The sequence below is a fragment of the Melospiza melodia genome, chromosome 15 (assembly GCF_035770615.1).
Source record: "Melospiza melodia melodia isolate bMelMel2 chromosome 15, bMelMel2.pri, whole genome shotgun sequence".
Classification (NCBI taxonomy): domain Eukaryota; kingdom Metazoa; phylum Chordata; class Aves; order Passeriformes; family Passerellidae; genus Melospiza; species Melospiza melodia.
The window spans coordinates 11,231,110-11,255,184 of NC_086208.1; the positions used below are offsets into that span (position 1 = coordinate 11,231,110).

A 24,075-nucleotide genomic window follows, 5' to 3' on the forward strand; every position below is an offset into this window, starting at 1 on the left:
TGAGCATGGTTTAACCCATTTGTATGCCTATGGCCAGATTCTAGATCTTTCTCACTTGAAATAACTATGCCAGGATTTGTTTAGATGGAACAGATAGGACATTGATATGTTCTGGGTCACCAAGTTCTTTTCTGTCAGTGATATTATATCAATCTATTGCTTAAACTGACCAAATTTACTGTGAAGGACTTAGAATACCCTTTATTGCTCATGGCTGTTTCTGGAAACTAGTGACAGTTTCTTCACGGCTTCGTCCTTCAAATTAAAGAGCTCTTTCCTCGCGCTGGTGTTAACTCCTCTAGTATTTACAAGAGAGCACTCTAAGCCAAGCTCTTCGTGCTTTCCTCACAGACAGGTGCCCTGTTTGCTCAGCCACCTTAGCAGTCCTGCTTTGTATCATTTCAGCAGGAGGGAGTCTGAATTGTGCCCATTATTGCAAAAAATTGTGTTAATTCTTCCAGAAAGAGCTTGCCTGGCACGCTGGAAGTGCATTTGCTGTTTTCTTCAGGCAACACATTCTCACTTGCCAACGTCCTGGAATTAAATGCTCAGTAACTTCTAGGAACAGCGGTTTTCATTTCTGTTTGCCTTGCACACAAGGCTCATTCCACTGCTGAAACTTCAGTGTTGATATTGGGGTATAGGCAAAGTTTGAAGCCAGAAAGAAAAGGCTGATGGAGAAGGTCAAACATATACCTAGGTTTTGCTAATTTTTTTTGGCACTTAAATGGAAAAGATGAACTCATTTTCCCCCAACATTTTTAAAACCGCTAATGTCCTTGTTCATAATAACCCAGCTAAATAATGACTCAAAAGAGATGTATAATTTTTTTACGGGTTTCTCAGGGAGTTCCCCAATACCCGGACCAAGGGACCCTCTGTCCATCCGCCACCTCTCATGGCACGGGATCGTCTCGGCTGCCGCCGCCCCGGTTCTCGCCGAGCCTTCAGCCCGCAGCGCTCGGCTCGGCTGTCACGGCAGCCCTTGGCACGCCGCCTCCGTCGGTCACCGGAGCAGCGCCGTGTCCCGGGCGGGCGGCATCGCCCGGCGGGCAGTCCCGAGCCGCGGGCAGGGGCGCGGGGGCGCGGGGCGAGCCCCGGGCGGGCGGAGGCGCTCCCCGAGCCGCCGGGGGAGCGGCGGGCGGCTCCGGTTTCCGAGGCGGATTTAACCTTTGCGGCGCGGGCGGGGGGGTGCCGGCCATGGGGCGGGCAGGGCCGGGGCGAGGCGGCGCCTGGGGCTCGGCGCCGGGCTGGGCTGGGGCGCAGCGCGGCCGCCGCCTCCCGCCGCGGGGATGAGCGCCTCGGCGGCCACCGGCGTGTTCGTGCTCTCGCTCACCGCCATCCCCGTCACGTACCTCTTCAACTGCCTGGCGGCCACCGGCAGGTGAGCGGGACGGGCCCGGCGGGGTGTTCGTACCGGAGGAGCGGGCTGCGCGGGGTGCGCGGGGTGCGCGGGGTCAGCAGGGCGAGCGGGGCGGCCTCGCCGCTGCCGGGTGCTGCCCGCGTCCTGCGACGGGAGCCGAGCCGGGATGCGGCGAGAGCGGCCCCGGGACCCGCTCGTTGCCGGTGGCCATCCCCGGAGCGAGTCCCGTGTCCCGTGTGCCGTGTGCCGTGTGCCGTGTGCCCTGTGCCGTGTCCCGTGTCCCGTGTGCCGTCTGCCCTGTGCCGTGTCCCGGGGGCAGCGCCCGCTCCCGCCGGGACCGCGGCCTCCCCCGGCCCTTGGCCACCAAACCCCGGTTGTGCCTCAAGGCGAGCGGAGAAGGCGCCGGCCCCGGAGCGCTCCCGAGCCGGGGCTGCCCGCGGCACCCGCAGCCGGCGCGCCGCCCTGGGAATGACCCCGCGCCCTCGCCCTGCCAAAAACCGGGATCCCGGCACAAACCGCAGCCTCTCCTCACGGCAAAACCCGCTTCGCTAAAAGGTCTGCGTGGTATTCTGTGATCCCACAGCCCGGGGTGTTTTGCAACTTTACTGCACAAATATTTGCTTCTTGTTTTTTGCTACATCTGTTCCTTCCCCATATTCCTCCTTCTGGCCCGTAACTGAATTTTTTGTTTCTCATTGCTAGAGTAATGTCAAACAACACATGGTGACTTACTTGATTAACTGCCAATATTTATTTCAAATTGATAGACTGCAGTGAAAAGTCACTGCAATATTAACAGCTGTAATGGTATGAAGAAATTCATCACCGGGAAAACAGACTAGCAGGAGATTCAAAGCATAAAATAAATCAACAAGCTAGTACTGCTCATCCTGACTTAGAAACTATGTGTGTATATTTTCTGAAATATTTGGTCTTGCAAATTCTTTGCAATAATTTAAAGTCAAGTTTCACTAAGGTTGATCTTCTCATAATATAATTTGTTCATACACAACTTGTTTTCTTGATGCAGGGTGGTACAATGTACAAAATGATGTACCAGATAATTTTAACTTATGCTTCTGGACTGTACCTAATTTTTCCGTTCATTTTTTTCTCTTGCACAAATGAAGACTGAGGAGGAGAATCTTACCTTAAAGAGAGCTAAAGATAATTTACACCCTTAGATCTATGGAACAATTTTAAACTGCTTTTCCTAGCTTGCATTTTCTTGGGGAAGGAGACAAATTTGCTTTGTGACAAAGATTTTTTTGTCCTTTATGCCATTCCCACTGTCCATGCAGTAACATTATAGCTCCATCTCCAGGGAAAAGTTCCTTTTGCCTGAGCCCACCTGTGCTGGTCACCGAACCTGCTCAAGTGGTCCTGCCCTGTAGGGCCAGAGAGCTCTCTGGTAGCATTTCCATAACTGAACATCAGCCCAGGTCCATCAGAGGTGCCCACACTGCTACGCCTGTTCCACGGGACTGATGTGATTTATTTTTGAATTTGTAATCTCCTGAGTAGATAATTTATTACTGAAGTGAGATAAAATGTCCCCAGTGATCCTTTTTGGCCTTGAAATCTCTGTAGGTTTGATCCTCATCTTTCCCTTTAATTTTCCCATCGTTTCTGTTTATTTTAGTATGAAAACTGATTTTAGTTAGACAAATCTAGATTTCTGGATATGTTGTTTATCTAGTTATTTTCGTATTTTCTTTTTTTAGCTGATCACACATGCAAAGAGAGGCAGATAAATTCTGCAAAACCATAGGATGAATACTATTGTAGACTATGCAATAAACTTTAAAATCTATATTTTGAATTATTAAAAGTTTCTTTGTGAGTATGTGTGTTTGAGGATAGCTGGCTGGCAAAGCAAAATTCTATCAGTGTTCCTTTTAAATTTTTCTGTTTTTGTTTTCTTTTTTTCCATACTGTTGCAGTTCCTGGGTGATCGTTGCAGTTGGATTGCTGGTTCTGGTTCTCATTGCTCTGTCAGCTCGTGTTCTGGTCAAGAGGAAGCCACCCAAAGACCCCCTGTTCTATGGTATGTGTGCTGAAGCTGTGTGGCCTGGCTCTCCCATGGCTTTGCTCTGGGCTGCTGTGGCTCCTGCACTTTGCCTTGCTCACCTGCAGAAATGACAAGTCGTGTTTTCCTCTCTGCTCCTTTTTGCTGTCCTCCCTCCTTTCCATTCACAGTCAAGGCTGTAAATTCCATGTGCCCAAGATTTTGGAAAGGCTGCACAGTCCTTTCTGCAGACACTGACATTCCAAGGGGGCTGTGCCTGCAGCTTCACAGAATTTCACATCCCTCAGAAAAGCTTCCTGAGAGCTGTGTTAACCAACCACAAATTGAAAAATCCTGAGCTATATGGGAAAGTCATATTGTGTGCTGAATATCTGTGACCTCAAAGTTGACACATCCAGTTCAATAGATCTCTGCCTGACAATTTAGTGAACTGTGTGATTCCAAGTATTTATTAATTTAATTTTTTCCCTTTTTCCTATTACAGTTTATGCCGTATTTGCCTTTACCAGTGTAGTGAATCTAATAATTGGACTGGAACAGGATGGAATTATTGATGGATTCATGACTCATTACTTGAGAGAGGTAAATAGTAGTTTGGCTTACAAATGTAAATAAAATCTTCAGTATAAATAACTTGGTGTAGTATTTGTCACAGAAAAATAGCCACTCACACATTCAAAACAGTCTTCTTGAATTTTGTAGTTGCCCTGCTTTGTTATTGTTGTGGATAAAACCGTCACTGACTTGCAACCTCCTGACTCATTTGGCAGAAATAATGTAGCTTTCAAGCTCCATTGTTACAGTTAACTTCAGGAACCCTGTTCTGAGTAAACTTCTGTGGGAATTGAAGGGCCTAGACATGACTGCAGAAAACCACAGAGAGCACTCAGGAGTGGATGAGTTACCACACCAAAATGTGTTACCAAGAAGAAAACAAAATTGCCCCTTTATTTTTGCCTAATCACTTGACCAGAAGGAATGAAAGTAGAGTTAAAAAATGATGATGCCAGATCCCTAGTCAGCAGAATCTGCTGGCTGCTGAATATCAACATCCACCAAAAATAGCTCAGTAAGAGCTTGACAGGAAAGTCACTGAAGTCATTGAAAAGATTCCATGAACTTAAGTGTGAAATGAGTTGGATCCTACAAGGTTCTATGTTGACATCCATGTATTCAGTACTGCTGTAGATCTCTAGGCTGCTAAATATATCTATGTTTGTTGATGCTAAATCTATCTTTATTTTGTAGCTTTTTATCACTAAAACATGGAAAAGTCATATTTTCATAATGTGGCTGAGTAAAGCTGGCAGTCACACACAGGAGTTTCCATCTTGCACCCCTTATTGCAGATGTGGAACTCCTTCAGTTCAGCTTGAACCTGCCTGTGTCAGCTTTGTGCTGGGAAATGTGCATTGTCAGTCAGAAGCTGAAATGTGGAGATTGTCAGTCAGAAGATGAAATGTGCAGATTGTCAGTCAGAAGCTGAAATGTGGAGATTGTCAGTCAGAAGATGAAATGTGCAGATTGTCAGTCAGAAGCTGAGATGTGCATTGTCAGTCAGAAGGGGAGATGTGCAGATTGTCAGTCAGAAGCTGAGATGTGCACTGTCAGTCAGAAGCTGACGTGTATTGTCAGTCAGAGGTTGAAATGTGGAGATTGTCAGTCAGAAGCTGACATGTGCATTGTCAGTCAGACACTGTACCACTGCTAGAAGGAGCATTGGTTACTGCTCTGGGCTTGTTTGCTGCTGTCCTTTCTGAGTTGTTTCTCTCTCTCTGAGCTCTGTGTGTTCTCCCTACCCCGTTCCAGGGGGAGCCCTACCTGAACACTGCCTACGGCCACGTCATCTGCTACTGGGACGGCTCTGCGCACTACCTGATGTACCTGCTGATGGTGGCAGCCATTGCCTGGGAGTGAGTCTGGCCTGGCCCCTGCTCACCTGCCCTGCACTCTCACATCACCTACAAAGGCCTTTCTTTGCCATGCAGTACTTAGATTTTTGTTTTGGGGTGGTTTTGTGCTGTAGGCCAAAGCAGCGCTGTTGAAATTTCATTACTTTCAGGGATTCTACCCTTGCCAAGTTACCCTTGCTCTGAGCTGACTGAGCCCAGGAAGTGCATGGAGATGCATCCTGCCTTCACCCTGCAGCAGACTGTAGCACATCTACATGGCTTTGTGTTAGCTAAAAGCTGAAAGAGGATGTGCACTAAAAGCATGTGTGAAAAAAAATTGTTTTTCAAATAAAAAATTTATTATAGCAAAAATGTATTGCTTAGCACCATGATGATCTCTCATCCCTGTTAGAGAGTGATGTGAAGTTTAAGAGAAAAATAAGTTATTTCTAGAGATTCTTAAGCTTCTTGCTGTTGAATAAAGAGCTTCAGAGAGTAAGCACTTAAATTCCAGAGACAAATGTACCTGCTGGTAACAGTAGCATTAACAGCATGAAATTAATTATTAATTGTCTTATAGTTTTGTACAGCCTGTGATGTGCAAACTCATGCAGTCAGCCTTCAGAGGAGTGACACAACAGCAAATAAATGAGTATGCCCAGAGCTGTGCTGTCCCTGTGATAACCTTGTCCCACACCAATGCAGGATTCCTCCCTGATCCCTCTCAGAGGCAACAATCCACTCTTGACTTGTGGTACAGGTTTTAAAAGCCTCCACTTGCTAAAACACAACCCCAGCAATGACTGCAATATTTTAGGGTAGGGAATTTTTAGTAACAGTTCAATAATTATGTCTTTTTTCTTAACAGACAAAGCTATAGAACCATTGGTCTCTACTGGCTGGGTTCCATTATCATGAGCATCATTGTCTTTATGCCTGGAAATATTGTGGGTAAGGAAGTAATTTATTTGACCAGCTTTTTCCTGTGAAACATTTTCTAAATTCAGATTGTGCTATCTATATTTTAGTGCAGTGTTGGTTCATTTCTGTATTAATATGAAAGAGGTATTTTAGGAATATCAGTAAAGAGATACAAGATATTCCACAATTTAAATATGAGGAAGAAAAGATGGAGACTGGGAAAAAACCCCTTTAAATTTACTTTACTTTCAAGGGGAAAAAAGAAAGTATTGTGTTTTGATATATCTATTAGGTTTTCATCTAAACCAGGTTTAAGTAATGAGACAATAATGTCTCAGTATCATAAAAATAGAAATCTTACTTTGCATAAAATTTCCAATTTGTTTGGAAGTTTGACTTTCCAACAGCTTACAAGAGGCACCCAAATCACATTTAAAAGTCAAATCTGGAAGTTATTCTGTTTTCAAACTAAATTTAACATTCCTATATTTCTAACATAAATCTGTGCTGTTAGAGGTGAGGGTTGCAATAAAATTATTGGCATCATTATTACTGGCAGGTGATCCATTAAGGGTGAAACCTTTCTCAAGAAAAGATTTCCTTTTTAGCTAAGCTTAAACTGCTGCAAAGTTGAGAAAGATGTTGATGTGTCCAAATCCTGCAGTCAGCTTTGGGGAAGGTCACTTTGGTCCTGCTTTTCATGCCAGAGGAGGAATATTCATGGTGCAGGCTGGGGCCAGCCCTGCTCCCTCCCTCCTCTGAAGATAGATCACCACAGAGAAAAGCAGGTTTAATGTGACTCTCCTGTCCTCTTTCCTTTTAGAAAGCCTCTCAAAAGCATGTCTGCCATTTTCCTTTCTGGCACATAGAGTAGCCAGTGTCAAAGGCACACATTTTCCTGGTTTACCTGAGGCTGAGGAGAGCTCTCTGAATATTTTGTCCTCAGTACAAACTTGTGGGAGAAATCAGCACTTTGGAAAACAAATGCAATATCGGATCTTGAAAAATTGATGCATTTTATCCCCCATTTTAAAAAGAACGAGGTCTCTGCTTGAAGCAGGTTCCATTGGGAGGTTTGAAAGCTGTCCCACCCTGTACCAAATGCAGTGACAGATGTGGCTTCCCATCTTCTCAAAAAGTCCCTAATTCAGAAATGGCTTCCTGTCTCATGGGCTCTTTTACTGGTGTCTCTGCTTCTGCTGAGGATGTGATTTTCAAGAGGATTTGTGTGTTAACATTAGTGATTTCTAATGTTTTATGTTTATTTGCATTATCATAGTTGCTTCAGGTTTGATGTTACATAGCATAATTTTCTATTCTTCTGCAACAGAGCTTACAAATTCTCATAAATCTTGTAATAATTTTTCAACAGGCAAATATGGAGCAAAAGTGTGTCCTGCAATTTTCCTAAGTATCCCATATGTCTGCCTGCCCATATGGGCTGGGTTCAGGATTTATAACCAACCTTCAGTGGCTCACGACACTCCAGTCAAGGTAATTCTGTTGCATCTCAGTGCTGGCTCCTCTTAGGGCAGCTGAAACAAGCTGCCTGTTTCTGGTGGGTTGTACAGGTCCCTGGTGAGCATGGAATGTGCTGTGACTGCTCTCTCTGATGACAATTGCTGTCTGGCTTTGAAGACTGCAAAAATATCTATACTGCAGGATATTTCATTATGGTGGAATAAAGAAAAAGCAAAAGAATCTCATGTCTGGAGTAAGGAACCCATTCATAAGTGTAATTGTATTCCTAACCTCTTCCTATTCAATTTCTGTCTGATTCAGTTTCTTAGCTGATGAAAATAATGGCATTTACCAGCTTCTTAAAGCATCACAAAATCCTGTAGAAACACTGCAGGAAAGCACTCTTCTGCAGATGGCTTACAGATCTCATGTAATTTAAAAAAAATTTTATGTGCTTTCTGTAATATTGGATTTTACAAGTGAGACCCTGTACATAAATTGATACAAAAATTCTTTACACATTTCTTGTAAAAATTCTGTAAAAACTTTTAAGTAAAACTTTTTAGACTTCTGCCTTTGAAATAGCTAGATGGGTTGTAATAAGATTAACTGAGCCATGAAAATAATATATCAATAGTTTATGCACTGTTTTATAAAAAAAAAAAAAAGGTAAAAACCCCCTGCAGTACATAGCACAGAACGGATTTTTAGCCAGTTTATTGCTGCAGCACTCCCCATCAGCTGTAACCAACAGAATCAATGAATATTTTTGTATCACAGGAGCTCCTGAGGCTCGGTCAGGTTCATTCTGTCCCTGCAAACAGGGACAGAGGTGAAGGGTTGTGGCTGCTCAGAGCCAGCAGGGAGCCAGAGTGTGAGTGGCACAGACAGAGTGACAGCAGGACAGACAGACAGACCTGCCCAGAAGCACAACAGCCAGCCAGCCAGCCCTTCTTAGGAGGAGAGAGAGGCACAGAGGGGTGCCCAAATCTCCTCAGGGCTGAAGAACACCTACAGAATCACAGGGTTTAGGGCAAATCCCTATGGAAGGCAAATTGGAGGAATCTTCAGGTGCTAAACCTCCTGCTGTCCTGCACAGGCTCACAGGAGCCACCTGCCCCATCCCAAAGCCATTTGAGTGATTCTTTTGAAGGAGACTCTATTCCTGGCCAGAAGCACTTTCTTTAGACTCATCAAGTCTAGTTAAAGATAGTGATGGCAATTTTTACTGCACACATCAGTGGGAGCAGCCATGGATGAAGGATTCACTTTGTTTTCCTGGTATAAAGAATGCTACAGAAATAGACTTTATAGAAAATATGTGATGGACTGATTACTTGCTGAAATACAACCATGTCTTCTGGGCTTGCCAGGAGATAAACTGCTTGCCTAGGTTTGATATTTTAATTTAGTATGTATTTCAGAGAAACTTAGATTTAATATTCTATTTCAAAAAGAGAGTTCAGGAAAAACTGATGACCTGAAAATTTAACATTGCACTTCTTTGTGAATTCTTTCCTGGAAACCTAAACTTCCCTGACTAGAAGGTTATAGAAAAAGCCTTGATTCCTTTCACTGGAACCTCATAGCCCACCCAAGCTGTTTGTTTTTTAGAAGTTGTATTTAGTCTTCACAGGTAAATTATGCTTCATATCTGGGCATGCCTTTAAATCTTAAAGTGACTACTCATGAATTTTTCATGCAACTCTTTCAGTCCCAAATTAAGAATTGTTTCCAGGAAATAATTGTGTTTAATGCTGCTAATCAGTGAGATAATCATTGTAAGTCCTGAACATATCAGTAGCTCATTTGGAATTAGCTGTAAAATTAAACTTTTAAAAACTATAATTATTCAGAGTTGGCATTAAAAGATTTAGGAAGAAAATGTAGCAATGGTGAGTGCTATTATTAGTATATAGGAACATGCTATTATTAGTATATAGGAAAATACTTAAATGAAAATAACAGAATCAAAGTGTATTCTGTTGGCCAAGATATACATTGCTATAATAATTTTACAAACCTGTTAGTTAAAAAAATAATCACTGTGGGGGCAGAGGAAAGGTATTCAAGTTTTGGTTGCTTTCCAATAGAGGGGTGCAGGGGAGTGGAAAGGAGCTATGCCCTCATTTGGAATCAAACCCAGCTCTGCTGCAGTCTTTGCAAAGCCCAACAGATTTATCTGCAAGTATATCAGCTCAGAAAAGTTTAATGGAATTTAAAAATCTTTAACAGAATTAATGCACAAATTCAGATTTATACATGAATTCTGAAGGGACTGACTTTTACAGACAGCACACAAGATTATTCCAGTTCCCTAAAACTGATGACATGAGAAGCCTCTCAGAAGTTATGGAAAACAGCTTTTTCCTGGAAGTGAGAGGAATGGCAAAGTGTGCCTGGCCACTTCCTTGCTGCACAAAAGAACCCCTGGGGCTGCAGGATCTGTGCAGAGTTGAATGTTTGCAGAGCATGGGGAGCCCGTGGTGGCTCTGCTTGGCCAGTGCTCTTAGCATGTAATTCAATTTATCATGGGTGATGGGGCTTTGCTGGCTTAAAGAAAGGTAAGGAAAAACTACTCTTCAGTAGTCAGCAAAGTGCAACCTGCCTTTCAAATTCTTGCTTCTGCTTTTTTTACCTTTTTTTAAAAGCTTTGCATTTTCATTTTGTTTGCATGCATGCCTAAAGAAAAAAAGGGTGAGTTTTCTGTACCCTGGCAATTTCACAAACTAGTACTGCACCAAAGGTTGCTTCCACTTAGTGGCTTTGTGTCAAACCCTCTAAGCACAAAGTTCTATTGTAGCTTTGTGATTACAGTGAATACACACATCCATTTAATATTTAAAGAGGGATATTGAAATATTTGAAAAGAGAAGATTATATATATCTATAAGCTTCATACATAGTCCAAAAGGGAAAGAAAATATATCAGCTTTCCATTATCCTAGGTAGTCTACAATTGAAAATTATTTTTAACTCATAAGTGACCTTTTTCTTTCATGGGAAGAAGTATTTGAATATAGGCATCCTTTGCAGGTAATATTAAAAATACTCCTACACCAGTACTCTGAGTACTGTGAAGTGACACCATACTGCCAAAACCAGTTACTTGTGTTAGAAAATCAAACAAAGGTGACATTTTTTTTTTCTGAAAAAGATCTTTAAAAGAAAATAAGAAAAAAAATTGTTATGAAAGGGATGGTTTATGTTTGCCACAGCCTTATTTTTGTTAATCTGTAATCCAGATCTTGTAGTATTTACTCAGAAATTGTGCTTGCAAGATTGTTTCTCCTGTTTCAATGACTTTATTGTGAGTATCTTGATCCTGTGTGCTTTTAACTGTGCCCCTGCATCCTAATTTCTGTTTTGCACTTTGGAGACAATTCCACAAGAGTATAACAGGAAGGAAATCAGGTTTTTCTTTTGCTGCCTGCATGCCAACAAGCGGCCAATAAAAAGGAAGAGGAAATGAGTAACACATTTACACGGGGAAGTTTTCCCTCTGAACTGCACAAAGATACTGTGATGTGTTTATAATTTTGTCTGTGCCTACACAGTGCAGAAAGTGTAGCTTAAATGATTTCCATGTATGTTTTACTATGTAGGCAAAGCGATGCCTTTTTTTCCCCCAAAGCACCTTCCCCATTAGACATGGAAATGCAGAATGTGATCCCTCCTCTCTGTCCCTGCAGCAGGGGATTCCTGTGCTGAGGAAAGGAGGCACAAGACCAGAGCCAGGCCTTGGAGCTGCCTCAGTGCCACCCCAGGAATTCCCAGGGCTCAGGGACAGAAGAGGAAGGGTTTCCTCATACTCCATACACACACAGATTTCATTCTCTATTTCTGCACTGCACACTGATATACAATATTTGCTCACTGAACTCAGCAGAGGACTCAGCCAGCCACAGAAAAGATTTTATTTTATGCCAGTGATAGTCCATTAGTTTTAATAGTGTCACAAGCTGCTGAAAACCAGCATTTAATAATGAGATGGATCCAGTCCTTTTACAAAGCATACTAGACTGAACTTCAAATGTCTGAGACAAGCCTACATTTCCAAGGCTTTTCTACATAGGTACATTCAGGAAAACAAATGATTTCCAATTACAAAAAGAGAATTCTGAAGAAGTTATGCTGCTTTAGAGCCTTAGGTGATTGCAGAGTTAGTGTTCATTTGATTTAGGTTGCTTGAAATGACACTAATCTGTATTGAGTGGCTTCAGTTGGATCCATCCATTTCTAGAGTTTACTCAGATGAATGTTCCTCACTACATCCCCTAATGTCTGGAGTTGCCTGTTCAGGTGGGAATCTTTCTGTCTCTGAAATCAGAGGATAGATGGGATGCTTTGTGATGTTTCACCCCTCCACCCTGTGTGCAGAGGCTGCTCTGGGGTGGAAGGCAGTGCCAGGGAGCAGGATGTGCCCACAGCCCTGTTCTGTGTTGCAGGTGGTTCAGGAGGTACAGAAGAAAGGACTCCTAAGGCGACCAATAGATTTAATGCTAGCTGCATACCTCATTCTGGCCACGGGCTTTTGCATATTCAGGGGCATGGTAAGTTGAAGATATTTTAATAATTTAAGCCAATTTTCAGTTAAACTTTTAAATTTGAGTCTGTATGAAAAAGCACTTATATTGTGGTCAGGGGAAGTTCTGTAACATTTGGGTTCAAACACGCCTCAGATACAAAAGGATAAATTATATATGATAACTATGGGTGCTTTGCTTCTCCATTTTGTGCTGTGTGCAGCATGTTTTTTCAAAAGGAAGTGCACAACCACCAGAGTAAATAGCATCCCAAGAGGAAATCAACATGACCTGAAACTGTTTTCATTGGTCTGTTGTTCCATTTATGGCCCAGAATATGGAGACAAAGCAACTAAAGTAATTCTGTATTCATGTTTTTCTAAGCAGTAATGCATATTTAAAATTATATACAAAACCAAGTTAGCTTACACTGCATGAGATAGAGGAGAACATTTCCACCTAAAATGAAAAAAAAAAAAAATCCACGTTGTGAACAGCACACATTGTTTCTACTTACCAAGAGACAGTTTTTAAAAATGGTTGCTCTCTAAGCATAGTTGATTGAATCAAAATTTCTGAGGGAAGGAAGCAGAACTGAAAATGCCTTCAGGAGTAAATTCAGTCATAGGTAAATCTATTCCCTTGTCAGCTCTAATGCATTTTCTATCTTAAGCAAAATGAAACTTGTGTATCATTCAGTGAGCATAGCTCAGATGTTTGGGCATCTCAGATAACTGCTTGCTTGCTTGATTTGTAGATTTGATCCTTTCTAGAATAATTCAAGTAGGAAGTGATGATAAATCAGCAACATTTTATTTACCTAGAGCAGATTGTCCTTTTGTAGTTGTGCTGCTCACATTCCTCTCTCACCTCCTGTTTCTCTAAAAACCTGCCTCTCAGAAATATTTTTTCTTCTAATTTGTCAGACTGCTTTGTTTCCTATAGATCACGTGACTTCAGAGAACCACTGATACAGGTTAAATAAGCTGGTTTACCTGTAATTTCATTTGTGGAAAATATTGGTCTCATGGTCTTACTTGTTTCTGCAGTCCCACTTTGTTTCTCAAGGAATTTTTTTTTGTTGATTTTGAGACTGTGGTCATTTCCTTATATATTTCCTTCACCAAGCAGGAATTGCTTACTGGCCTTGATTATATGTACAGAAATCAACTGAACTTCTCTTTGTAAGGTGCAGGAACCATAATTTTGTGAAGAAGTTCACAAAACACAATCCATTATAGTCCACTCAGACCTGTTTCTTGGATGCCCATGTTGGAAAAGAACAGGGAGGAATATTGACTGTAAAGTTTTGCATTGCCTCCTCAGAATCACACACCAAATGCACCTGAATCTGATCTGTGCAGAACTTCCTGTTCAGCCCTGTAGCTCAGGCATTAATGATGCCACAGACAAGCCCAGGGACCTGCTCACATGCATTGCTAGCTCAATTTAGAGCAGATTGTTTTGTAGTAGTTTTAAGGCCTACCACAAAAAGTGCAATTTTTGCAATTTATCCATGTTTATTTGGAACTTTTTATTCCTATAGGCATGTAAAATCCAACAATCCCTCCTTTACTACTCTCAAAAATTATTACTTTAAGTAACACCTGTCTCATGCATTGCTACCTTGTCCCAGTGCAGCTCTTTTCTTGGATTACACCCATAGCTTGCTATCCTAAAACTGGGTGCTTATCCTGAAGTTTCCACTCTTAGAGCAATTTTCCATTGGAAAGTTCATTTGGTGTGATCAAAGGCTATTTATCAGAGCAAATCAATAGCAATTATACTTTTACAACAGCACAGCCAACTGGCTAAATTCTCTCCCAGTCAAAATCTTCAAAGTAGGCTTTGAAGAAACTTCCTCACAAACCCACTGAGCAGGAGCTGAGAGGGGGCTGCATTTCCCCTTTTATTTGGTGATCACATGGATCACCTTTGCCAGCTCTGTGCTGCAGACCATGAGCACACCCCTAGGGCTGATAACACCAGGTTGGCTGGTTTCAGAACAAATTGATCACTGGAAGTTGTTTTAAAACCTCTTGTCAGATTGCCCTGGACTGCCCTGCGGAGCTGTGCCGCCTGTACATCCAACTGCACGAGCCCTACATAAAGGATCCTGCTGCCTACCCCAAGCTCCAGGTGAAGCAGGGAGTGGGGAGGAGGGATTTGTGAACAAGGATGAAGCCATCTCTGAAGGCTTCAGAGATGACAAGATCAATATGGGAATTATCATTCATGGCAAATTAGAGTATTTTCTAGTACCATTTCTAGCTATTGTAGGATACCAGCTCCTCGTTGTGATAAGCTTAACTTAGGTTCAAATTGGTTACATGGAGCTTCACATCCTAATTACTCAGGGTTCTTTTAACACAGCCCATGAAACAGATCTGTGTGCTTTTTATGTTCATTTCCCTTCCTTAGAAAGGCAAAGGAACTTTCAGTCAGGAATCATGGAGCGAGAAGTGGTGCAGTAGGACGAGATTCCTTAGGCTCATATTGCACTGCCATCCCCAGGGACACGCTCTTGAAAAAGGGCACTGCACACAAAAATCATTGCAGATGGGGGAATGTTGTGCTTTAGTTCTGCAGAATTTGATGTTCACATTCTTTTGCAAGCCTGGCTGCTGCAGGGGGACAGGGCCCAAGGCAGTCAGAGGACACAGGGGTGAGGAAATGAGCAGAAAGCAAGTGTCACTGCTGGATGAGCTCTTCCTGGGAAAGGGAGGGCATGGGGCATGGGGGAGCTGTGTCCCACAGCTCCCAGCTGGAAGTGCAGTGGGGCCTGACAAAGGCTCCCTGTGTTAAGGAGTTAAGCCAGACCATGCTTTTTGGATGGTCTCAAGATAGTAAGGGGCAGGAATACATGTCCTGGGTGAAGGGTGTGTGGGTGGGACAAGGAGACAACAGCCACCCATATCAGCAGAGACCCTAGGGTAGCTGCATCCAGTCAATAGCATCCAGGTGTGACAAAATAGCCTGGGAATCACTGCTGCCAGAAGTGTAGTTTTGAGTGGTCTCAACTTCTCAGTGAGCAGCTTTTTTGGTTTTTAAATGCACTTCCCTCACACTGCAGAGGAACTGATATTTGTGTTTGGAATGCAGATGCTGGCATACATGTTCTACTCTGTGCCATACTATGTGATTGCTCTGTATGGCCTGCTGGTGCCTGGCTGCTCCTGGATGCCTGATCTGACCCTCATACATGCTGGAGGACTAGCTCAGGTATTTCTTTGCAAAATCTTCACTTTTAAATTACATTATAATAAGTAGAGACCTATGGAATGAATAAGGGGTCCAGGGCTTGATCTTCCCAGGTAGGTTTTGTGTTGATGTAACCTAGATCACCTTTTGTATCTGTAAAATTTAAGGGAGTGAATAATCAAATCTGCTACTCTCTAATGACCACATTCTTGCTTTAGCAGACTTCTCTCCTTCTACACAATGCTTTTATTTGGCTCATTTAAACCTTATTAAGCACCATGCACTCTTTAGCTGGCATCATGAAGGAAGCCCATCTTAAAGCTGTGACAGGCAATCTTAAAAAAACCCAACAAAACCCAAACACAACACAACAGCACAATACATTGTTTCCATAATATGTGTTGGTCAAGTAGGTAGTTTGAAATATACAAAGAGAAAAAGTACCTCCTTGTCACACAAAATGTACAATATCATTGGAGGATGTTGAGAGAACTCAGGGAACCTCCTGGGCCACAAACCACAGTAACACTCAGAAGTGTTTGTGTTCCCAACAGCAGACAATGGTCATTTTTCTTTTACTCATTCCATTCTGGTTCCCTTAAATAAACAACTGTAGTTAATTACTAAATGGGGCTGATGCTTATGAGAAGACTGACCAAAACAATTCAACAGGAACTAGTAAATGACTTATGAGAGACAGATGAGCATTAAACAGATGAGACACAGGGACAATTGGTTTGTTCTGTACATAGGAAATGAAATGTGAGTGCCCAGAACATCCAGACAACACAGAAAATAAGCACAATAACCCTGCCACAATAGTGACAACATAGGGACACAACAACAACTGTAATTCAAATATTACTATCAGACAAACACAAACCAACACTTGGTTCCTTGGGTCTGAGATAATCATAGATACAAACTAAAATCCACTTTAGCTGCCCAATAAGAAGGGTGGAGTGGTATTTTCTATTTTATCACAGAGAATAGGACTTCTTTTTTCTTCTCTACCAGTTTATAGAGAATCTTGAACTATCATGTGATATCAAAACAGAATCTGGCAAACATTAATGAGGAAGTTTAGATGCTCAAAAGGTGTCATAAATATTGTACAACTGTGTTTGGCCAAAATCTAATTAAAAAAAAAAAAAAGCACAAGCTAGCTAAGTAGGCAAGGCTGTGTTGGGAACTTCCTCTACTGACAGATTACTCAGGTTCCATAAATTACCCAGAAAATCAGGGAAAAAAAAACTCCTTCAAAGATTTTTTAACACAAGAGAAAGTAAATCAGAAGTCAGAGTGTGCCAACTATCACAACCTTGCAAACTTACCAGAAAGCTCAGCCTTCCAGTCTGCTTGGTTTGGGTTTCCCCCAACCCCACCCCTTTTATGTTTCCTGTAATAAATAATCACTTTTTTTTTTTTTTTTTAACAGTCCTTTGTACCTTTTGTACCTAAACTTTGTTGCTGAAGTCTAAAACCCCTCTGTTGTTCTTTGTGGTTCTGCCTCAGGATGTGCATTTACACATTAGACTAACACCCAACATTTCCCATTTCACTGTTTAAAGCTCGTCCTGGCACCAGCAAATGCTGTGGGCTGATAGAAACTCATGAAGAGAACTCTATGTTGCTGTTCTCTCTTCCTATTTTATCTTGCTTCAAAAAACAGTTCTTGACATTTGGGAGAGTTTTTTTTTTTTTTTTTGTCATTTTGACTTTAAAGCACTGCAGGATGAACTTCAGTTATCCTACAAGTGCAGATGATTTAATTGATTTCAGTTAGTAAACTGTGACCAACCTGGGATGTAAAATGCATGTGACAAAGAATTGAGGGCTCTTTCTTGATTATTTAGGTGCTTTGTCATTTTGAGGCAAAAACCACATTTACAGATTTGTCTACTGTTACCTTAAGTTAAAACACTTAATTGATAATTAAAACACATGTAGTTACCAAAACACATTTGCTTTCTCTCACACACAAGGTCCAGTAAAGCTAAGTGTCTGATGGTGGAAGCAGTGGGCACTGCTCCCTGGGAATGAACACTGCTCCTACAGATGGGGAACATGGAGATTTTAATCATTTTTATTTCTATCATTATCATGTACTTTTTACAAAAACAAGTCACAAAATACCATGTGATGCATCTAAACTAAGACCCTCCAAAGTGCCTACTAGCCTTTCACACAGACACACATGTGCTGATTTTCAGAATTACAAACAACTCTCAGCTGAAATGACTCCATTACTAACATTCAGACTCCAAAACCTGTTGTGACCCAATAATTAGACTTTCTGAAGCTTCAGGAGGAGCTCTTTGAATTTCATATGAGTGAAGTACCAGGAGCTTTGATGACACAAAAGGGTTGGAACAGCCTCTGAACTTAATTAAACTGGTATTTCCCTATGCAAGTGAGCCATGTGAGAAGGATGGAGAGCCACAGCCTTACTAGCCAAAATCAGAGACCCTGAGACCCTAAACCCAAGGAATGTATTTTTCTAGGTTACTCCCCTTCTATTTGATGGCTTTGTTAGGCTCATAAGACCAGGTCCAAACCCTTCCAAAATTACAATCTTTGCCTGATTTTAGTCAGTCTTAGAGAGAAGGCACAGAGTGAAGAAGGACTCCTAATCTTTTTCTGGGTCTTTCCTCTGCCCTTAACTGCAGGGTAAAAAATACATGAAATACTGCCTATGATTAGGCAACAAGGCAAAAAATACTGTAAAAATTGCAAGTGCAGACTGCTTCATAGAGACAAGCAGGCCAGTGAGAAGCAGGCAGACACAGGCTGCAGTGTCCAGCAGCTTCCACCTGCTGGGAGTGCCAAGCAGAGTGGCCAAGGCTTCAGGGGTGACAAAGGCTGTGTGCTGGGCATGTAAGGCTACCTCAGGAGGATACCTGCAGCATCTCATCTGGTTGATTTCTCAGCCAAGGCTCAGGGGTTTGTTGGAGCCTCCAAATTCTCCACTTGGAGAGGGGATCAGTAACAGAAAGCACTGAGGAATGGCTTATTTGCTGAGAGACCCCAATGACAGCAAGGTAACAGCAGACTCAAGGTTTCATCAGCCTACTGCACACAGGCACAGGGCTCTGCAGGGACTGACAGCTCAGAATTTGGGGTTTGGTGCCAGTCTGCCTGAAGGGAGAGCAGCACTGGGCCACTGCTGAGTGAGAGATCTGCTTTTAACACATATCCCCTGCTCCAAGTAAGAAAAAAAAAAAAAAGAGGGGAAAGAAAAAAAAGTAGCAGCAGAGAACAGTCATGAAGCAGAAATACAGGAGATTAAAGACATAACACAATTTTCACAGAGGCAAATCAAATAAATAATAAAAAAAAAAAAGACTTTACAGACCTAAATATCCTCCTTGGTAATGAAAGAAGAAGCCATGTGTTACAGTGAAAAACAAGTCTAATAAAAAATAACTTCATTATATGGTGCATCATTAACCACTAAAAATCTTTGTAGGCTACAAACAGGACATCATGTTACTGCTTTTTGGTTTTACAACAATTAAAGCTCACTAATGTCCCACAACTCCTGTAAGAGACAAGACCACACAGTAAGGCTTAGATACTCAGGCATCTTGGAGGCTCTGGGAGTTCTGGGTCTCAGAAGCCTCCCCTTACAGCTCCTTCTGACAAGGTTTACTGTGAATTGGGAGAAATTTATAATCAACTTACTCTGAAGCACAGCTGGCCACGCTCGCAGGCAGGCAGGCCTCACATTCCCCTCAGAGAAGGAGCAGCTTTGCAGCTTCTTCACCCCAGACCAGGCTCTAAAAATGCAGCCCAGAGGCTCTTGGTGCACCAGAGAGCCCAAACCTCCTGCCTGCAGCCTGCTGGCAGCTCTCTGTCCGTCTGTCTGTCTGTCTGTCCCTCTGCTGCCCTGTGCTATGAGGGGGCTTTGCTGCGGGCCTGCTCTGGCTGCCGGGGCTGAGGAGGCTCCTCCAGCAGGGACTGAAGCAGGGGTGGCAGTGGGGGTGGCAGCGGGGGTGGCAGTGGGGGTGGCAGCGGGGGTGGCAGGAGGAATGGCAGCAGGGGTGGCAGTGGGGGTGGCAGGAGGAATGGCAGCAGGGGTGGCAGCAGGGGTGGCAGGAGGAATGGCAGCAGGGGTGCCAGCGGGGGTGGCAGCAGGGGTGGCAGCAGGGGTGGCAGTGGGGGTGACAGTGGGGGTGGCAGTGGGGGTGGCAGGAGGGGTGGCAGCAGGGGTGGCAGCAGGGGTGGCAGTGGGGGTGACAGTGGGGGTGGCAGCATGGGTGGCAGGAGGAATGGCAGCAGGGGTGGCAGCGGGGGTGGCACCAGGCCCACCCAGGTGCCAGAGGCAGGGCCTGCCTGGGCAGGTGAGAACAAACGGGCTGCAGGAGACAGAGTGAGTTACCAGGCCGAAATAAAAAGGCTGCTGACAATGTGCCCCTGAACATCTGTTTGCAGCGCAATAGCTATTTACAGAAACATGCTAAGTGGCACTCTGCTGAAGTGTGTTTGTATTTGATTTCGTTGATTATTTTGTTTCCTGGCTCAGGTTTGCTCAATGAGCTCTCCCAATTCAGTTGAGGTGGTTGGAATCACCTGAAACCAATTTCTATTTCTGCTTTGATGGATGGTCTCAGCCTAACCTTTTGCTGGGGTGGTGCATTGAGACACCTGCACTTTATTTTCCCTGCACTTTATTTCCCTTTCTACTCTGCTGTGACCAGAACCATGTTCTACCTGAGGCCAAACTGACTCCTGCTGAAGCCAGAACAGAGGATGTGATTTGGCCATAGTGTACTCCTCTGTGTTCCTAAAATCCTGGTGTCCCAGTGCTCTCCTTATGGTCAAATTGATGTTCATCTTCTCAGATCTCCTCTGCTGCTAGCTAACTAAATAGTAATTAAAAAATTGGACACACAATAGTTAATGTGAATGAGCAGTGGCTTGAAATAGCAGGTAACAGATGGAAACAAAAGACACCGACTATCCTGACACTTCTATCTTTAAATGTTTGTTTATGCTAAAAATATGCTTCAGGCCAGCAAGCCTGTCTGTGCCTATAACCTTCACTGTATGCTCAATTTATGCTTCAAACCAGCCCAAGCTTGAAATCCAAATATTACAGACATTTTCTGAACTCATCAGGAGTTGTGGGATCAGATGCTGGAACAATCTGGGTTTAAGATTAAGAAGTCCAAACCCAAATCAGAACTAACATAGGTTCCAAGACTCTCCTTTCTAACTTTACTCAGAGGGATTGTCTGGCTGCTCCCACTGATGCCAAACTCCCAACAAGCCTCCCAGGCAGGTGGGTGAGAGCCCTTGCCCTGACTGGGCTCTGCAGGAATGTGGACACTTTTTTGGGGATCCTCTAGCATAAATTATGACCCAGCAAGCCGGGGTGGAATCCTGTACCTGATGAAATTATCAGTGCCACCATGTGCATAAAACAAACCTCTTAGCATGCCACTGATGGTTCCAGTTATGCCTCATACACCAAGATATTAATGATTTTAGTTTAGACTGTATTTTTATACCACTGTGCAAAAGTATGATGGATAATTCTGGAATAAGAGTAAGGGCTGGCTTGGAAAATGTCACTGGAGATGCAGACTTGCACGTAGATTATGCCATCTTTCCAAAAATATACATCAACTTTACCTTTTTTTAATATATGTGTTATATACACACCACAGGCTCAATTTTCCCATATTGGTGCTTCTCTTCATGCTCGAACTCCTTACATCTACAGAGTCCCTGAAGAAGCAAAAGAGTTTTTCCTGGTATTGAACATAATGTATGGGATTCTTCCTCAGCTGTTCGCTTACAGGTGTGTCAACAAGCCAGAGTTTTTCATGAAACCAAAACAAGAAGAAAAACCAGAATAGCAGAACTGTTTCCAGCTCCTGTCCTTGGCTATGTATAGAGTTGGGTTGGGATGTAACTGAAGTGCTCAGATGGAACCCCAATGAGGCGTGTAAGATGTGTAAAATTGCACAACTGTGTAGTCGCACGGGCCGCTCTGTTTATCCTACTGAAAAAGGGAAAATAAAGACAACTGCCTTTAGCACCACTTCTCAACATTGTGACTTTGCAGTGCATTGCCAGTTCCCACAGCTATTTTTAAGTAAGCTGCTTTGACAGTTTTAGAAATACTGCATGAAGTTAAATAATAATAATGATGTCAGTGTTTAGCCTCCGCACGCTGAGGAATAGCAGTGCTAGCAGTCCCTGCTCAGAGCTACTGCACAACACGAAGGTCAGCATTGTGAAGCATGAAAAATTAACATACATAACTCTGTCACATGCACATGTTTTATTTGTCAAAAAGTATGTCTTGTGGGTCGACCTTGTTAAAAATCCCAAGAAATCTTTTAAGAAGCAATCAACTCTTATGGTAAGACTCCATATATAATAAGCAAATCATATGGTTTTGTTAATTCTCTTCAGGATTCACTTCTGCCAGGACTGCTCACCTGCTTGAAGCTGAGCAGGTGCTCAGCAGCACTTGTGGGCTGGGCACAGAGGGCTCTGAGCCTCTGAGCTCGTGTGTTCCAGAGAGGAGGGGTTTTGGCTGTGTCTCTGCAGCTACTTTTGCTAATGCTGCTGGCTCAGAAACAAGCAGCAGCCAACACAGCGACCTTGGTTTGGGCAGCTTACGTTTCTATTTGCAATTACAGCTATTTCTATGCCTTCTATGTGTATTTATATTAAAAGCAGTACACCTAGTGCCTTTCTCACAGATGAAACTAGCTGATACGTTTTAACTGGAAACACTTTATTTGGGTTTGTTGACTTCTTGGTGTTCGGATTGAAAGAATTTGAAGTCTAATCAGTAACAAGGAAGCAGCTGACATGCCTGTGTGCTGCACCCTTCACGAAGGGACCTTCAGAGCACTGAGAAATGCAGGCTGTAACACTCTCCTGCTGAACACTGCTGTGTCAGAGGAGAGCCCCAGGTTTTACACCTCCAGCCAAAGGGGCAGGTCCAAAACAACCACAGCACACCTCAGGCAGTGCTTGCTGGCACCCAGCATCCCTGGCGCAGCTCCTCAGGCTTTGGGACAGCCCCATCCCAGTGCCTCTTCCCAGGGAAACAAACCCAGCTGGGCTCTCACAGGACGTGCTGGCTCACAGACAGCTGTTTGAGCCTCTGATGTTACTTCTGATGTCTGGAAAGAAACTTTGAATACATTCAAGGTGAATTTAATGACCTCCTGTTATCCAGAAAAGGCAAAGTACAGAAAAAATAAAGATCTCACCTGCACTTGTATCTATTATGGTCAACTCATGTTAACAGAATGTTTTGCTTTAATACTTGACTTACATTAATACCTCACATTATTACACGTATGAAGCCAAATATGACGCTAACTTAGTTGCTTACAACCTCAAACCTTACTCCCAATACACATTCCAATAAATTTATTCTGTAAAAACAATACATTTTTTTGTTTCCTTTTTGTTTTGTTTTGGTGTTTTTTTGGTTTTTTTTCCTTGTGTTTTTTTTTTTTTTTCGTTTTTTACAGTAAACTCATCAACTACAAACCTTGAATACGCAAAAGATGTTCCAAGGACAAGCATAACAAGGATTGATAAAACCAGACTAAATATGTTTTCACAATAAAAGCTGGCATAAAAATAAATAAAAATCTCTATTATCACAATAGCAACAATAATGTACACAGAGTAATGGATTTGGAATGCTTACTTACTAGTCTAGTTCTATTTCCAAAAGGAAAAAAAAAAAGCCAGAATGACAGCATCCTTTTTTAAGCCTTTCATTATTTAAAATTGATGTTTTGTTTTGGTTTCCCATAGGGCTGTATATCACAGTAAGCTTAAAAATGGAAAGCATCCAAATGAATGATTTCAAATTGTGTTGGCATTGGAAAAATCCTTGTATTAATCTAAAGAAACACAAAAAGACTTTCACTAACTCCACATATAGGAACTAAGTCAGATAGTGTACATTACATCATGGTTTGGAGAAGTATTAAGAGTATAACTAGCTAGGTACTTCTAATAAGGAAAGGTATTTTATTACATTATTGAACTTGGTGGTGATTTCAACTGAAGAAGAATTTTTCTTTCATGTTGTAAACTGATCAAAACCCAAGAGAGAATGGATCTAGGAAAATTTAAAATTATGTCTCTACGTGGAAGATTATTGTAGCATTGTATGGAGGGGACTCATTTCTAAGATTTAGTTGTGTTTAAAAATGTTGATTTAGAATGATATAATTTGGAGTTATGCCTTTTCTGTCTCGAAAAGGAATCTAAAACATGTTCAAGTATGCAATATCTTCATAAACCTCAGCCACTGGAAAAGGGCAACTTCATGCAACCAAATAATATGAAAATCAAAAAGTAACCCTTAGAAAAAAGGGTAAAAATGTCATTTCTGCAAACACAACAGATAGGAATGTGAATAATGTGCATACAAACTGGGATGCTGTTGATGGTACTAATGAACAGATGTGGTGACTCATATCAAATCCAAGAATATTAGACAACCAAACATGTAACCTTCTTGTGTTTTCCCTTAATATTCAGCAGTCATTATGTTGGTTAAGTCTGAAAGAGAAAGAGAAAGAAGTCACATTTAATGTAAGAAATAACATGCTGCATCAAACTTGATACAATTGATGTTATATTTCCACACTTCTTAGTCACAGGTACAAGTGACCACCTGGTCCATTCAAA

The 24,075-nt window shown here is 42.4% G+C and overlaps 2 protein-coding genes across 3 annotated transcripts in view; one reads left to right on the forward strand and one right to left on the reverse strand.

The window, feature by feature from the left end:
- Nucleotides 1-1,256: 1,256 nt before the first annotated feature.
- TM6SF1 (transmembrane 6 superfamily member 1) lies at nt 1,257-21,445 on the forward strand. Of its 2 annotated transcripts, XM_063169800.1 has the most exons (10): nt 1,257-1,384; nt 3,307-3,410; nt 3,877-3,974; nt 5,202-5,305; nt 6,153-6,235; nt 7,578-7,699; nt 12,115-12,219; nt 14,239-14,331; nt 15,295-15,414; nt 21,066-21,445. In XM_063169800.1, the coding sequence occupies exons 1-10, from the start codon at nt 1,293-1,295 to the stop codon at nt 21,255-21,257; spliced, it is 1,113 nt and encodes a 370-aa protein (XP_063025870.1). In that variant the 5' UTR covers nt 1,257-1,292; the 3' UTR covers nt 21,258-21,445. The 2 variants fall into 2 exon arrangements, with proteins under 2 accessions (XP_063025870.1, XP_063025871.1); XM_063169801.1 differs by lacking the exons at nt 7,578-7,699; nt 12,115-12,219; nt 14,239-14,331; nt 21,066-21,445 and having other exon boundaries at nt 15,295-15,380.
- A 221-nt stretch (nt 21,446-21,666) lies between these two features.
- The window catches only part of HDGFL3 (HDGF like 3), a 37,183-nt gene continuing 34,774 nt past the window's right edge, over nt 21,667-24,075 (reverse strand). Inside the window, exon 6 of the mRNA XM_063169802.1 lies at nt 21,667-23,946. Coding sequence (XP_063025872.1) covers nt 23,941-23,946 — 6 coding nt within the window. The 3' untranslated portion in view covers nt 21,667-23,940. The remainder of the gene's footprint in view (nt 23,947-24,075) is intronic.